Source organism: Erpetoichthys calabaricus, chromosome 1 (assembly GCF_900747795.2).
Source record: "Erpetoichthys calabaricus chromosome 1, fErpCal1.3, whole genome shotgun sequence".
Classification (NCBI taxonomy): domain Eukaryota; kingdom Metazoa; phylum Chordata; class Cladistia; order Polypteriformes; family Polypteridae; genus Erpetoichthys; species Erpetoichthys calabaricus.
Window position 1 is genome coordinate 262,640,022 of NC_041394.2, and position 14,677 is coordinate 262,654,698.

The following is a 14,677-nucleotide window of genomic DNA, read 5'->3' on the forward strand; positions in this document are numbered from 1 at the left end:
TTCCCCTCGGGGATTAACAAAGTACATTGAATCAAAACCAAAATTAAATTACATTGTGTATATCTTTGAAGACTTTTCATGAACTCTTGTCTTTTGTATTTTTGTTTTTGAATACAGGAATTCACTTTTTGGTTTATTCTTTTGGATTGATGAATGGTTTATGTTTCTGCTTTGATAAACAGGTTCTCCTTCTCTGTAACTTAGTTACTTTTTTAATTTACGGTTAAAATCGATCAAATCAAATCAATAAAATCTTATTTAAGTAGTCTTTTTGAGTTTCAGATTGCTTTTTCTTAGTTTTGTATTCCCATTTGAGTAAATTCTTAACACCCAGCAGCTTTATCTTTAGTGTAATTCAATGTTCCTGGAATTTATTTCTATATAACAATTTATTTCTGTACAACTGCTTAATCCAAACTGCAACATCACATCATATTTTCTGTATTGGTATATTTAAATCAACTGGATTGATTTTTTTCTGATTGTATTTTGGGTATATTACACTAGAAGGAATTATATCACATATAGCGTTAGACCCTGAATAGAAATAGGCTAGGTCAAAGAATTAAAAATAAAAATAATGATAGTTCATATTTGCTTTAATAAATATTATTAAAAGAAGTGAACAAATCGGTAGTCCAGGATGCCCAGGAAGTTTTTAATTTTGGACAACCAAACTACAGACTTACAGAACCCAGAAGATCACCAGATGTTTCAGATTTTTGGTGTATACAATATGTTCATGACAAAACAATTTTATAAAAACAAAAGATATAATTCTTCATTTATGATCTTATCTTCAGTGTTGCTTTTAAAGAGATGTTCTGCACACAAACCTTAAGACATATACACTCAGTAGTGAGCAATATAACAAAATTGTGCAGAAAGTAAGCAATAGAAACATTGGCATTATCAGTAAAGCAAGTGGTGCAGTAAGGGAAAGAATGCCAAAAGTTAATTGTTATTCTTTTATCTTTCACCACGATATAAACAAGGTAATAATTACACATACTTTGTTATAGATTAAAAATACAGCTGAAATGTCTCACTACTGCTTCAATACAATACAATACAATTCAGTTACAAATTAAAGGAATCTTAATTACAAGAAGCATTATGATAAAAAGAAATGAAAAAATATTTTTTCAAATACTGAAAGAATATTTCCAGTGGACTAAATAAAAAAGATATTCCACAAAGCAGTGATGACTGCAGAGAGGGGACAGCATACAACCAGATCAGAGAATGTACCTTGCTGTATGGAGAGTGAATCCAGAAACCAAATAAATAAGAGTGAGCAAGTGGTCAAGATTGAACCAGTAACCTCATGATGTTTTCTTCCCCACTTCTCTAATTTTCTAATAAGCTAATGTATCTATTAAAATTCATCTTTATGGTCTTAATCTCAAAAAAATGTAAGAAAGCTAGATTTATGAAACATTTCAGGATAAAATGCTACTGTCTTTAAACTGGTCAGTCAATAACATGATTTACATGCATGATGAAAAATAGATGTTAATTTAATAATGTATGGATCTTATTTACCTTCACAAGCTGGGCAGCACTGGGCCTGTACTGGAAAAGGACAGTCCAGGATGGGGCAACTTCTTCTATCACAAGAAACTGTTCCTTCTCTACAAACACATAGTCGGCAAGGGTCAGAGGTATCTGTGAACTGTTCCCCATTTGCCATTTCTTTACCACCATAAAGACAGCCTATAATTGAAGACACAAAGAGAATCACTTTAAAGTTTCCAAAAGTATAAATGATAATATAAATATACTGTGTGTATGTATGTATATATATATATATATATATATGTATATATATATATATATATATATATATATATATATATATATATATATATATATATATATATATATATATATATATACAGGTTAAATCCTGTGTGGCGGGCGACCGGGTCCCATACCCGGCCGGGACGTCCCTTCTATGTATGTTCCGGGGGAGCAACAGTGGGCTACTCAGTACCTTCCCTGGCACGCTTGGTGGCAGCCTCCCTGGTTGATGGTGGTGCCTCAGTTTCCCACTGGGCTCCATGGGAGATGGAGTTCTCCACAGCCCTGTTGGGATCTTGGGTGGCGGAAGGGGTGCTGCATGGGTCCCTGAGCCTACATGGATGACTCTGCAGCCCTGCCTGGAAGTGCAATCGGAAACAGGTGATTAAGCACAAAGTATTGCCAGTGGGGTTCATGGGGAAGACATGCCCCACAGCTGAAAAAAAATAAAGTCTGTGTGTTTTTACACGTGCCTCAGTGTGAGTCTCTGCCGGGTCGGATGCAATATAGCGTCTTATTCACACCTGTTATAACCTAATACTGAAGTAAAATTTTCAGTATAAAAAATACTTTTTGAGGGCCCAGGACAAACATTCATAGAACATCATGTTAAACAAACCTTGTTTTAGCAAAATGTAAATCTCAGTATAACAAACATTTTTTTCAATCAGAAATGGCCACCAAAGATAATAATGTGATGCAAAAAATACTTAACGCTGCTCCTACACTTTCTGCGCTGAGTCTCGGAACCTGCAACAGGTTGTCTCAAAGACAGAGACAATCTGTTGCAAAATTTCCAGTCTCAGGCAGTCTCTGCAAAGGTGTAGACGTGATATTACGCACATAGCCAAATTCAGAGTCAGTGCTCCACCAAGCGTCCGTGTGAGTTGTTGTGTTGTGTACGGATACCGTACTGTTCGACTTTCATAGAGCTTCCGAAAGTTTTATTTGAGAAACAGCATTAGTTTACATCAGTTTACACCAGGGTGAAGAAAAATGATAGAGCGAAAGCATCACGCCTTCATCTTCATCTAACGACTTGTTTTCATTCTGTATTTAAATACCTGCATTTCTATTAAAAAAAGTTACATCTAAAATCTCATTTTCATTCTGTGTTCATAACTGTATTTCAATAAAAAAAACGTACATCTAACATCTCATTTTCATTCTGTATTTTCATATCTGTATTTCTATAAAAAAAAATAGGTCCTGCAGAGGACAACCAATTGCTTTGCCCTTGGTTTACTGTTTATCAGATGCAGCAGAGCTGTTATGGAGTTGTTGTTGAGCAGTTGCCGTTAGACACGGTAAATTTCCGGCAGCCATGGTCACAATATTTTCACCATAAACATATATATATATATATATATATATATATATATATATATATATATATATATATATATATTGTGGGATATGGCCGGCCTGTCACCCTGGCCAACACCCCCAGGCCGCCAGATGGAGCTGTCCCTGCTGCATGGAAGTGCCCCAAATACCAGCAGGGAATCATGGACGATGGAGTTTTCCTTTACAGCCCTGCTGGATATCACAGGGGCCAACAGATGACGCTGCAGGGAGGCCCAGAGAGGAGTTTGTGCCCTATAACCCGGAAGTTCGTCGTAGGCAAGTTCCGGGTTGAAGAAAAGGACTTTTTATCTGACCTGGAAGTGATAAGAAATCACATGGACTGTAGGATGGGAAACACGTCCGGGTCAGGAAATATAAAAGGACTATGGGAAATCCCACACGTGGAGCTGAGCTGGGAGGAAGGGTGGCAAAGTGTCTGGGAGTGTGGAGGATTGATTATTTGTTTATTATTGAGTATTGTGGAGAGGAGGGTGCTTTGTGCACTTATTTATATTAATAAATATTATATTTGGACTTTTACCTGGTGTCTGACGTTTAGTCTGAGGGTTCAAGGGGTCACGGAGACCCTTAATCTATCACAATATATATATATCAACTCTCTATATATAAAATTCTAAGCCTAAGAGTGCAATGATTTTATGTGACGTTTTTATGTCACGTTTTTTGTCACGCTTTAAATCGGGCTTATTTTAAAACCTATATATATATGTTTGGTATCATTCTTTTCAGAATTTATCGAACGTTAATGTGATGTTGTTAGATTTTCAGATTCTTATTCCGTTTTTAAATTATAAAGTAAAAAATATCAAGAACTCATGTCCTGCGAGACGAGACTTTGTACCAAGAGATTTAACCATGCCCGGGGCCGGAAATAAAAGACAAAAAGTAGTACAGTTGCTGTACAGGCTTTTAAATGTTCAAAGTGCTGCGTGAGATGCAGATCACGTGGCACGGCAGCGGCAGTAATCCAGCAGCTGATCAAGCAAAGAGGAGATAAAAAAAAACTGTATTTGTTTCCCATTGTACCACTATTTAAGAAGGGGTTTCAGAGGAGTGACCGCATCTTCTTGGGGTGCGTTCAGTCCCCCTCTTCACAACGTGAGCGGCAGAGACGTGAAGTGGCTGGCGCGTAGTGCAGGCCGGGGAGGTGGGGGAATTATGGAGGGGTTGGCAAGTGAAGCGAGCAGGGGGCAAACCCCCTAGTATATTATATATATATATATATATATATATATATATATATATATATATATATATATATATATATATATATATATATATATATATATATATATATACATATATATATATATACATGCATACATACACTAAAATCTTGCCTAAAATAACAGACAAATCTGTAGTAAAAAAAATATATTATACAGTACAGAAAACCTTTCAGTCTTTATTAGGAATGATGTAGTATAAATAAAAAAACAGGATTTTATTGAAAACCTAGTCTATTGGGTAATTTTTACAAAAAATTAATCCTGCTACTCCTTTTATCATTTTCAACAATACTTAATTTTCAAAAATAATAATTTAAAAAGTATACTTAAATTCCTGTTGTAGTTATTCAAATGCAAGCACAGCAAAATAATTTAAAAGTCTGCAGAAGACTAGGCAATGCCTTTTTAATGCATGTTTTAAGTTATGCCATAGTTTAGCTGCAAGTTCCCAATCCCTTATCCAAATTCCTTAGGGCTCGATGTGTTTCAGAATTTGTAATATTTTGGATTCTATGACACTAAAAATAAGTTTGGGGTATACTTCAAGAGTATTCTGCAGGACTCATACAGACATGGATATGAAGATGCCCATAACACACAGGCAATTTGGGAGGTGGAGAAAACATTTTTATATAGTGCACCTTGAGCGTGGATCTGATGGCAGACATTTATACCACAAGACTAATTCTGAGAAAAAATGTCAAAACTATGATGAGTTTTAAAATTAGGAGGTACTAGGTCAAAATTATGAGATGCTAAATCATAATTTTGAAATATTTAGTCATAACAATGAGATAGTAAGTTATACTTATGAGACAAATTGAAATTATGAAGTGTAAAGTTGAAAGTATGATACCCTAAATCATAATATAGATAAGAATAAAATATAAGATATAGAATAAGAATCATAAAACAGTAAGCCATGACTATAAAAGATTAAATTGAAATTAGGAGATAAATTAAAATCATGATATAGTAAAATGAAATTATGAGATACTAATTGAAAATTTGAGAATGAAAGTCATGTTTATGATACATTAGGTCTAAATTATATGATCATTTTTATTTACTTATTTATTTTTAATGATGTAAATAGGCTCACGTAGATACCAAACACTTCATCATTTGTAGAATTTTTAACTGTTTGTAACATGGGATGCATGCTTTCTACATCAGAAGTAGGCATGTCCACTGTTTTCCTACTTACAAGTGTAGGAAGTTTAGAAATGATGCACTGTTTCTCCAAGGAAAGTACTTTTTCATAAAATATGAAATCAAGTGCTAATATCATTTATTTTATATAATTATTAATATATCTTTTAATTAACTGGGGACCCCTTCACTGTCGGTATGATGTGTTATGCACAAAAGCAGGTCACTTTTTCACATGACACTCAGCATGATTGCTGGATGTGAGTGTGCCAGGCATTACTGAAAGAATACTAAAGTGTTGAACTAAAACATGAAATCCCTTAATTTAGCCAGAAGAATAAGCTATAGGGAACATACACTGTATCTCTAAATTATATTTTTATTATTTATTTATTATTATTATTATTATGTATTATTTGCAACAAGTACATATACATTGTGCTACTAAAGATACATCACAGTTCACAAAAAATATAAATAAATGACACTAAAATATAAATAATTTAAAAATAAAAAAAGTAAAAAGCATTACCATCACAGGTTCTGCAGCAGTCTTGAACAATAGGATGTGTACACAGGACAGGTGCACAAGGCTTACGTTGGCAGGTGATTGTCCCATTATTACAAATGCATGAGCGGCATTTATCCACAGGATCATAGAAACGCTCCATGTGCTTGTAAGGTAATCCACTGTAAAAACATTCAGCTGGTGGAGCTATTTTGAGAAAATGAACAACAGAATCTTAGTTGCTGATGTAACAGATATAAGATTTATAAAAACATAAGATGTTTTTATGCTGGCTCTAAATATTTTAATTTGATTTAAAATTTTAGAAATTAAATAAACACTAATTTTGGGATAGGCTCTGGCTCCTCTTGACACTGAATAGGAAAATCAAGTTAGTAAATAAATAGGTTGGAATGAAAAATACATAAAGGATTAAACCAAAAATTAAAATTTAGCCTGATCAATTTACCATTTCATGTAGCACCCCTCAGGCAATTTGAAATTGGTATTCTTACCATATGTAGTATTAATACATGTTACCTCTGATTGTCCCAAGTTAGCAACTGTGCTAGCAACAGTATACAAACATTACCAATAAAAATGGAGGCACCCATAAGAACAACAAAACTTCACTGCATCAAAATGTGATCAATATTTAAGTTTGCTTACAAAACTCAAAAACAAATTAAAGGATTAGATTCCACACATAGCAAAACCCCTTTAAGGAAAAAAATGAAAATGCATAAAGCTGGAAAAAATTAATCCAAAATCATGAGACATTTTACTATTCTAGGGTAATGCAAGTAGCCATCTCCTTTATATTCAAAACTTTTTTGACTCCTATGAACATCTCTTGGGTTATAATATAAACTGGACAAAATCTCGCATATCTAAATTTTCCATGTAAATGTTGATAATTCTCTCCTTCCACTGCTTTATCTACCTAGATTAAGTAGTACTTAGGCATAGGTTATATGTAACAAAACAAAAAGCGAAACAAAGAATTTTTACAAACTTAATATTAAACTGACTTTAATTGCTTCATGTGTTTGAAAGTGATACATTAGCCTATATTGGAAGTGCATAACTGTTTGAAATGGCAGAAGAAAAGACAGTAAATAAAACAAATATGAACAATTATAAAAGCAACTGAAGTCTTACATTTTAGGCTTGGCCACCTGTGAGACTTATGATACAAATCACAAGACAAGTTGAAATAATTCACTTTAATCATTTTTGTCAGTCTAAAGCAACCAAGAGTATTTTCATGTTATGTGACTGAGTAAAATTCTGGAAGGAGGCTACCAGTGGCAGTGATGAAATGCTAGTGAAAGAACAGAAGGAAATGGGAAGGTAAGAAATAAGTACAGAATTTGATACACAGGCACAGAACGGTCACTTACATAAACCACTGATTTTGCTGCCATTAGCCAGGAATAAGTTTTGAGAACTCTGTCTTTTTAAAACATTATTTGAATTAGATTGTTTGGATGTACTGCTTAAGACCCCATTATGTGTTGTATGCATCTCAAATGTTTATGGGATAAAGATTTATGAACGGTGTTTTACTGAGATGGCATTGTTCCTAGGAGAGTTCTGACATGATTGTTTACATTTTGATATATCTTAAATTTAATCAAATATTTTTCATTTGTTCCATCATAGCACTACTTTTACAAAAAAAAAAAACACACTGTTTGTAAAACTGCAGCAAAATATAATTTATTTTATTCCTTTGGACCATTAATTCTAGGCCTAATTCTTCTAAGTGCAGAAATGACTAAGGGGAACAGAGTCTAGTACTGAAATTGAGAGTGAGAAATACCGCATTGCATTAACGACCCGGTGTCCGTGCACTGTTCATGGGCCTGTGAGGGTCTTAATCCGGCCTTGGGCATATGAGGGCATGAAGGCAACATTTAAGATGGATATTAAGGAAGCAAAAAAGCAATTAAAGAGGAATATTGCAGATAAGGCAAAAGATGACACAAGAGGATCATTTTAAGTATTTTAGTAGTAAAAGAATAGTCAAGGAGAATGTGAAGTGTCATCAGGAGTAATAAAAGAGAATTAAAATATACAGACAGTGAAATAGGAAGTGTTCGAAGCTTACATTTTTTTTTTCACATGTGAGGATGTGGATAACCTCTCACCAGTAACTACTTAAGGATGTACTGAGTGATTTGGAAATTGTAGAAGGAGAAGTACCGGTACTTCTCAGATTAAATAGGCCTGAAATGAAACAAATCACCACGGCCAAATAATATTTATCCTTGAGTAATTAAGAAGGATAGTGAGGTCATATATAAACGCATATTTTTAGGAATTCACTGCACACATTTTCAGAAGGACTGGCAAATGGCAAACAGTATTGTTAAATATTTCATATCAACAAATCACGTACTGTTTTTTTTAGTTAAATGTTTTTAGTTAATTGGGTGGCACGGTGGAGCAGTGGTAGTGCTGCTGCCTCGCAGTAAGGCGACCTGGGTTCGCTTCCCTGGTCCTCTCTGCGTGGAGTTTGCATGTTCTCCCCGTGTCTGTGTGGGTTTCCTCCAGTTTCCTCCCACAGTCCAAAGACATGCAGGTTAGGTGCACTGGCGATCCTAAATTGTCCCTAGTGTGTGCTTGGTGTGTGGGTGTTTCTCCTGCGGTGGACTGGTGCCCTGCCCGGGATTTGTTCCTTCCTTGCACCCTGTGTTGGCTGGGATTGGCTCCAGCAAAACCCCGTGATCCTGTGTTAGGATATGGCAGGTTGGGTAAAGACTGACTGACTGTTTTTAGTTATGTTTACCAACTACAACCTTTTATTTAAATAGTTGTACGGTATTTTGCATTAATGAGGAAAAAGGTTTCTTTATTAAAATACATAATTTATGTATGCATCTGCCATTGGTTTTCATTGGCTTTAAAAAAGCAGTGGAATTTAATTTCTTGTTACAGTTGATTTATGACACCCTTAACACATTATTCATATTTATTGGGGTTTACGTTAATAGGCAACAGCAGTCAAAAAAGATGATGTCAGAGAAAATTAAATTAGAACATTTAAGCAGGCTTAGACAGGAACAAAATGTAGACAGTTTTTTTTATACAAAATACATTAAAATGTTAACACCTAAAACAGAAATCATTATTATTTATTTTTATGTTTCATAAGGAAGCATTTTCTCGTAAAGTAAATATGAATCACTGTCTTAAAGAAAGCACCTGTTTATTTTTTGCAATATTCTAACATTGTAAGTCATTAGGAGCAAAAAAGTAACCCCCTGAACAGGTACTTTATGACTTTTAGTCAGGGAAACAAATTTATGAAATTATAAAAAATATTTTTAATGGAAAACCATTTATCTTATTCAAACATAGAGTGTTTTCCTTTTGAATGAAAAAGTAAAATATTGTGTGATGTATTAAAATATCTAAACTGAATCATTATAAAGAGAAAAAATATCATTCAGCACAATCTTGATTTCGGACTTTGCAAAGTGGACTTGTATAGAAATGGGGATCCCTTTAACAAACCTGACTGGTATAGCTTTATGACCTAAATTCTGAAAAATAAAAGTTCAAAGTAAGTACTATAGGACAAAGTGGGCACTTTGCCAAGCTTTAGTGGCAAACCAGGCCCATTAAGAAAACAGCTTTAACAGGAATGTAGGCATCCAGCTGCACAAAACCCCTACTTGCCTTCCAAGCTAAGAGACTAAAATCCATCTTGTACCAGGATCTATCTGGACTGCGTCCAATAAGACAAGGTGTAAATCAGAGTTGAACTGACATCTTTCCAGAGGCCCCTCCGTAAACCTCTTGAGCCAGAAGGTGCAAATTAGACTCGACAAAGACCTATAATTTAAAGGATGACAACTTGGATGAAGAGAATAACTTGCCTATCAGAAGATTGCTGATTTTGCAACTGGAAGTAATCCAATCAGGAGAAGGTTCAACCTTCCTTTAAAACTACATGAACCCCATCTTTCAAAGGAAGAAGCTCTAGGATATTCGCTTGACATTCGCTGAACTCCCTGGGGAATCTCCCTCTGGTGATTTCTCTCAGGTTGAAATATGCAAAATGACCTTCTGACTTTTCACTACATTCATAATGGCTAACACAGTACAACACCCTAGTACTATGAACCTGACAGTTAATATTCCGTGTATCAAGCTACACACTTCAAGAAAGGGAATTTAGAATTTAAACTCTTGGGTCTAACAGCAGATAGCAAGCTGAGAAAGCAGCAGCACAGCACTGACAAGGATCATGCAGCAAAGATAAAACATGTACTACAATGCATAAAGAATCTTCCAAATCATCCATAAAGACTTGGTATCATAAAACTAATTATCTGTGCCAAGATAAATTAGAATTCTAAATAAACAGTACACAGACAGTCTGTGTTTTATGTTTATCTCTAAAGTCTGTCTGCATCAAGTCTTACAGTATGTCAATATATATTTTTTATTTATTATACTTCTACAATCTTTGTGTTTATTAATAAATTGTATTTTTCTGATCCTTAAAATGAGTGTGTTTCAGTTACCTTGAGTCTAAAGGTTAGAGACTCCATCCAACAACAGAGAAAGGCAAGGTAAATAAAGTAGGAGCCTTGATGAATTAATTGAGTAATTACCAGTATTGCCGAAGGCAAAACTAATAATTAATTAACCAACTTAAAATTCACTCAAGTTAAAATGTCTTTTCTAAGTCCTAACAGTTTCACTTAAAGACTGACATCAGTCAGTCATTTTCCAACCCGCTATATCCTAACACAGGGTCACTGGGGTCTGCTGGAGCCAATACCAGCCAACACAGGGTGCAAGGCAGGAACAAATCTCGGGCAGGGCACCAGCCTACCGCAGAAGACTGACATGTATATTTTAAATCTAAATGTTTTTAATTCAGCCTAAATCTAAATCTGCCTCAGGTCTTTTTAATCACAGGCAGGAACACTGTTTCAATTTGCTGTTCTTTTCTGAGCACTAGGTTTTCAGTATACTGTAGGGATTCTTCACATCTCAACTGCTTTTGTCATGCAAATGATTGTCTGCCAACAAGTACATACTGAAAGAGATTGGTAACTTGGCTGATATAAGTAAAATTACACGAACTGAAATTCTCTTTTGTTAAAAAATTATTTTCAGACATGTTATCATATGTTTATTTAATTTAATATGAAAGTTGTGATTCTCTTTTATTAAACACTAGCAAAATACCCACGCTTCGCAGCAGAGAAGTAGTGTGTTAAAGAGGTTATGATAAAGAAAAGGAAACATTTTAAAAATAATGTAACATGATTGTCAATGTAATTGTGTTGTCATTGTTATGAGTGTTGCTATACACACGCACACACATAAACATATATATACATATATACATATCTACATAGACATATGTACATATATATATACATATACACATCCACATATATATATATATCAACATATATATATACACACATACACACATATGTACATATACACATACATAGATACATATACATATACAACCCCCCCCCCCCCTTGATCATACTGATTTAGTCACCTCCACCCACCCAACCCCCCCCATACTGAATGTGTTGCTATATATTGCCTTTGATTCTTGTAAGTCTAAGCATTATCCTCTGATGAAGACCCCTGATAGGGGTTGAAAGCTCAGGAATAAAACAATTTTATGATATGTGATTCATTTTTTCTCCCTTTGTGGATCTCCAACTGCAAATATATATATATATATATATATATATATATATATATCAAATGAATGTCAACCTTTTGTAGGGTCTGTCCCTGAGACTTATTAATTGTCATTGCGAAGCAGAGCCTTAGTGGAAATTGGAGGCGTTTGAATTGAAATGGGAGATCAGAGGGAATAACGGGGATGCGAGGAATAAAAACTCTCTCCCCTGAGCCACCGCCAGTAAAAATAGTTGCCTGAATGAGGTTCTTTTGCAGACACGTGACCTGAAGTCTCGTGCCGTCACAAAGTTTCAGTGGCTGTACGCAAATCCACAATCGGTTTCATATTGTTTTCGCACGTTAGCAATTAGGTAATGTGTTTTTTGAACAGGTTTGATTCATCGAAGTGATCACTCCTGCTGCGTTCAGTCACTTCACGTGAGCCACTCTCTTGTGTGATGTTGCGATGTCCACGGGTTTATTTAATGTTAGCTAAGACCCGGCAGTTAAAAGTTTCTTGCTACAGCAATTTTAACTCAGTCACAAAGTGATCCAAACTGTCGTTTAAACCTCGTGTCTTCTCATTAAACTTGTATCTCGCGAATATGGCATTGGAAACGGCAGCGGGTCAGTTCACGTGCTTACATGGGAGGCGTGATGACGCGATATATTTTGATATATATCAAAATACCCGCGCTTCGCAGTGGCGAAGTACTGCTTTAAAATTTTTATTAAGAAGAAAAGTAAACCTTTTTAAACTGAGGGAAAATGAATCAATAATTATTTGTTATGGATCTATTTGTATAGTACGTTGTCAGTTCTCCCCTCTGGTTGTAATATGACGAAGCTGTGTGCTGAGCTTACTGTTGAGCATGCAACGTACAGTTGGCAATGTGAAAAGCAGTCCTGCCTCAAATCAATGCCAACATTTTGTAGGGTCTGTCCCTGAGACTTATTAATTGTCATTGCTAAGCAGAGCCTTAGTGGAAATTGGAGGCGTTTGAATTGAAATGGGAGATCAGAGGGTATAACGGGGATGCGAGGAATAAAAACTCTCTCTCCTGAGCCACCGCCAGTAAAAATAGTTGCCTGAATGAGGTTCTTTTGGAGACACGTGACCTGAAGTCTCGTGCCGTCACAAAGTTTCAGTGGCTGTACGGAAATCCACAATCGGTTTCATATTGTTTTCGTACCTTATCAATTGTGTAATGTGTTTTTTGAACAGGTTTGATTCATTGAAGTGACCACTCCTGCTGCGTTGAGTCACTTCACGTGAGCTGATTTCTTGTGTAATCTTGCGATTTTCAGGGGTTTATTTAATGTTAGCTAAGACCGGCAGTTAAAAGTTTCTAGCTACAGCAATTTTAACTCTGTCACAAAGTGATGGCATTGCAAACGGCAGCGGGTCAGTTCACGTGCTTACATGGGAGGCGTGATGACGCGATATATTTTGATATATATCAAAATACCCGCGCTTGGCAGCGGCGAAGTACTGCTTTAAAATTTTTATTAAGAAGAAAAGTAAACCTTTTTAAACTGAGGGAAAATCCATCCATCCATTTTCCAACCCGCTGAATCCGAACACAGGGTCACGGGGGTCTGCTGGAGCCAATCCCAGCCAACACAGGGCACAAGGCAGGAAACAATCCTGGGCAGGGTGCCAACCCACCGCAGGACACACACAAACACACTAGGGCCAATTTAGAATCGCCAATCCACCTAACCTGCATGTCTTTGGACTGTGGGAGGAAACCGGAGCACCCGGAGGAAACCTGAGGGAAAATGAATCAATAATTATTTCTTAAGGATCTCTTTGTATACCATGTTGTCAGTTCGCCCTTCCGGTTCTAATATGACCAAGATGTGTGCTGAGCTTACTCTTGAGCATGAAATCTAACGTGGTTTGTGCCCTTCAGAGTGAAAACAGTTTGCATTCACCTTTTTAATAAAAGGCGAGCTTTTAAGCCTGAGAAATCACCCCGTAAATGCACACGTTTAATTGCACATGTGTTAATATCTATGCTTACACAGTATTAAAAGACACTCAACAACGGAGACTTATTAATTGTCATTGCTAAGCAGAGCCATAGTGTAAATTGGAGGCATTTGAATTGAAATTGGAGATCAGAGGGTATAACGGGGATGCGAGGAATAAAAACTCTCTCCCCTGAGCCACCGCCAGTAAAAACAGTTGCCTGAATGAGGTTCTTTTGCAGACACGTGACCTGAAGTCTCGTGCCGTCACAAAGTTTCAGTGGCTGTACGGAAATCCACAATCGGTTTCATATTGTGAATTTCCCATTGGGATTAATAAAGTATCTATCTATCTATCTATCTATCTATCTATCTATCTATCTATCTATCTATCTATCTATCTATCTATCTATCTATCTATCTATTGTTTTCGTACCTTATCAATTGTGAAATGTGTTTTTTGAATAGGTTTGATTCATTGAAGTGATCACTCCTGCTGCGTTCAGTCACTTCACGTGAGCCGCTGTCTTGTGTGATGTTGCGATGTCCACGGGTTTATTTAATGTTAGCTAAGATCCGGCAGTTAAAAGTTTCTGGCTACAGCAATTTTAACTCTGTCACAAAGTGATCCAAACTGTCGTTTATACCTCGTGTCTTGTCATTAAACTTGTATCTCGCGAATATGGCATTGCAAACGGCAGCGGGTCAGTTCACGTGCTTACATGGGAGGCGTGATGATGCGATATATTTTGATATATATCAAAATACCTGCGCTTCGCAGCGGCGAAGTACCGCTTTAAAATTTTTATTAAGAAGAAAAGTAAACCTTTTTAAACTGAGGGAAAATGAATCAATAATTATTTCTTAAGGATCTCTTTGTATACCATATTGTCAGTTCACCCTTCCGGTTGTAATATGACCAAGCTGTGTGCTGAGCTTACTCTTGAGCATGAAATCTAACGTGGTTTGT

The 14,677-nt window shown here is 35.8% G+C and overlaps 1 protein-coding gene across 2 annotated transcripts in view; it reads right to left on the reverse strand.

The window, feature by feature from the left end:
• kcp (kielin cysteine rich BMP regulator) overlaps window positions 1–14,677 on the reverse strand; it is a 273,671-nt gene that overhangs the window by 86,120 nt on the left and 172,874 nt on the right. For both annotated transcript variants that reach the window (XM_028814659.2, XM_051930227.1), the window contains 2 exons: window positions 6,085–6,267; window positions 1,546–1,716 (listed from right to left, as the gene is read on the reverse strand). In XM_028814659.2, the coding sequence (XP_028670492.1) occupies window positions 1,546–1,716; window positions 6,085–6,267 (354 nt within the window). The remainder of the gene's footprint in view (window positions 1–1,545; window positions 1,717–6,084; window positions 6,268–14,677) is intronic.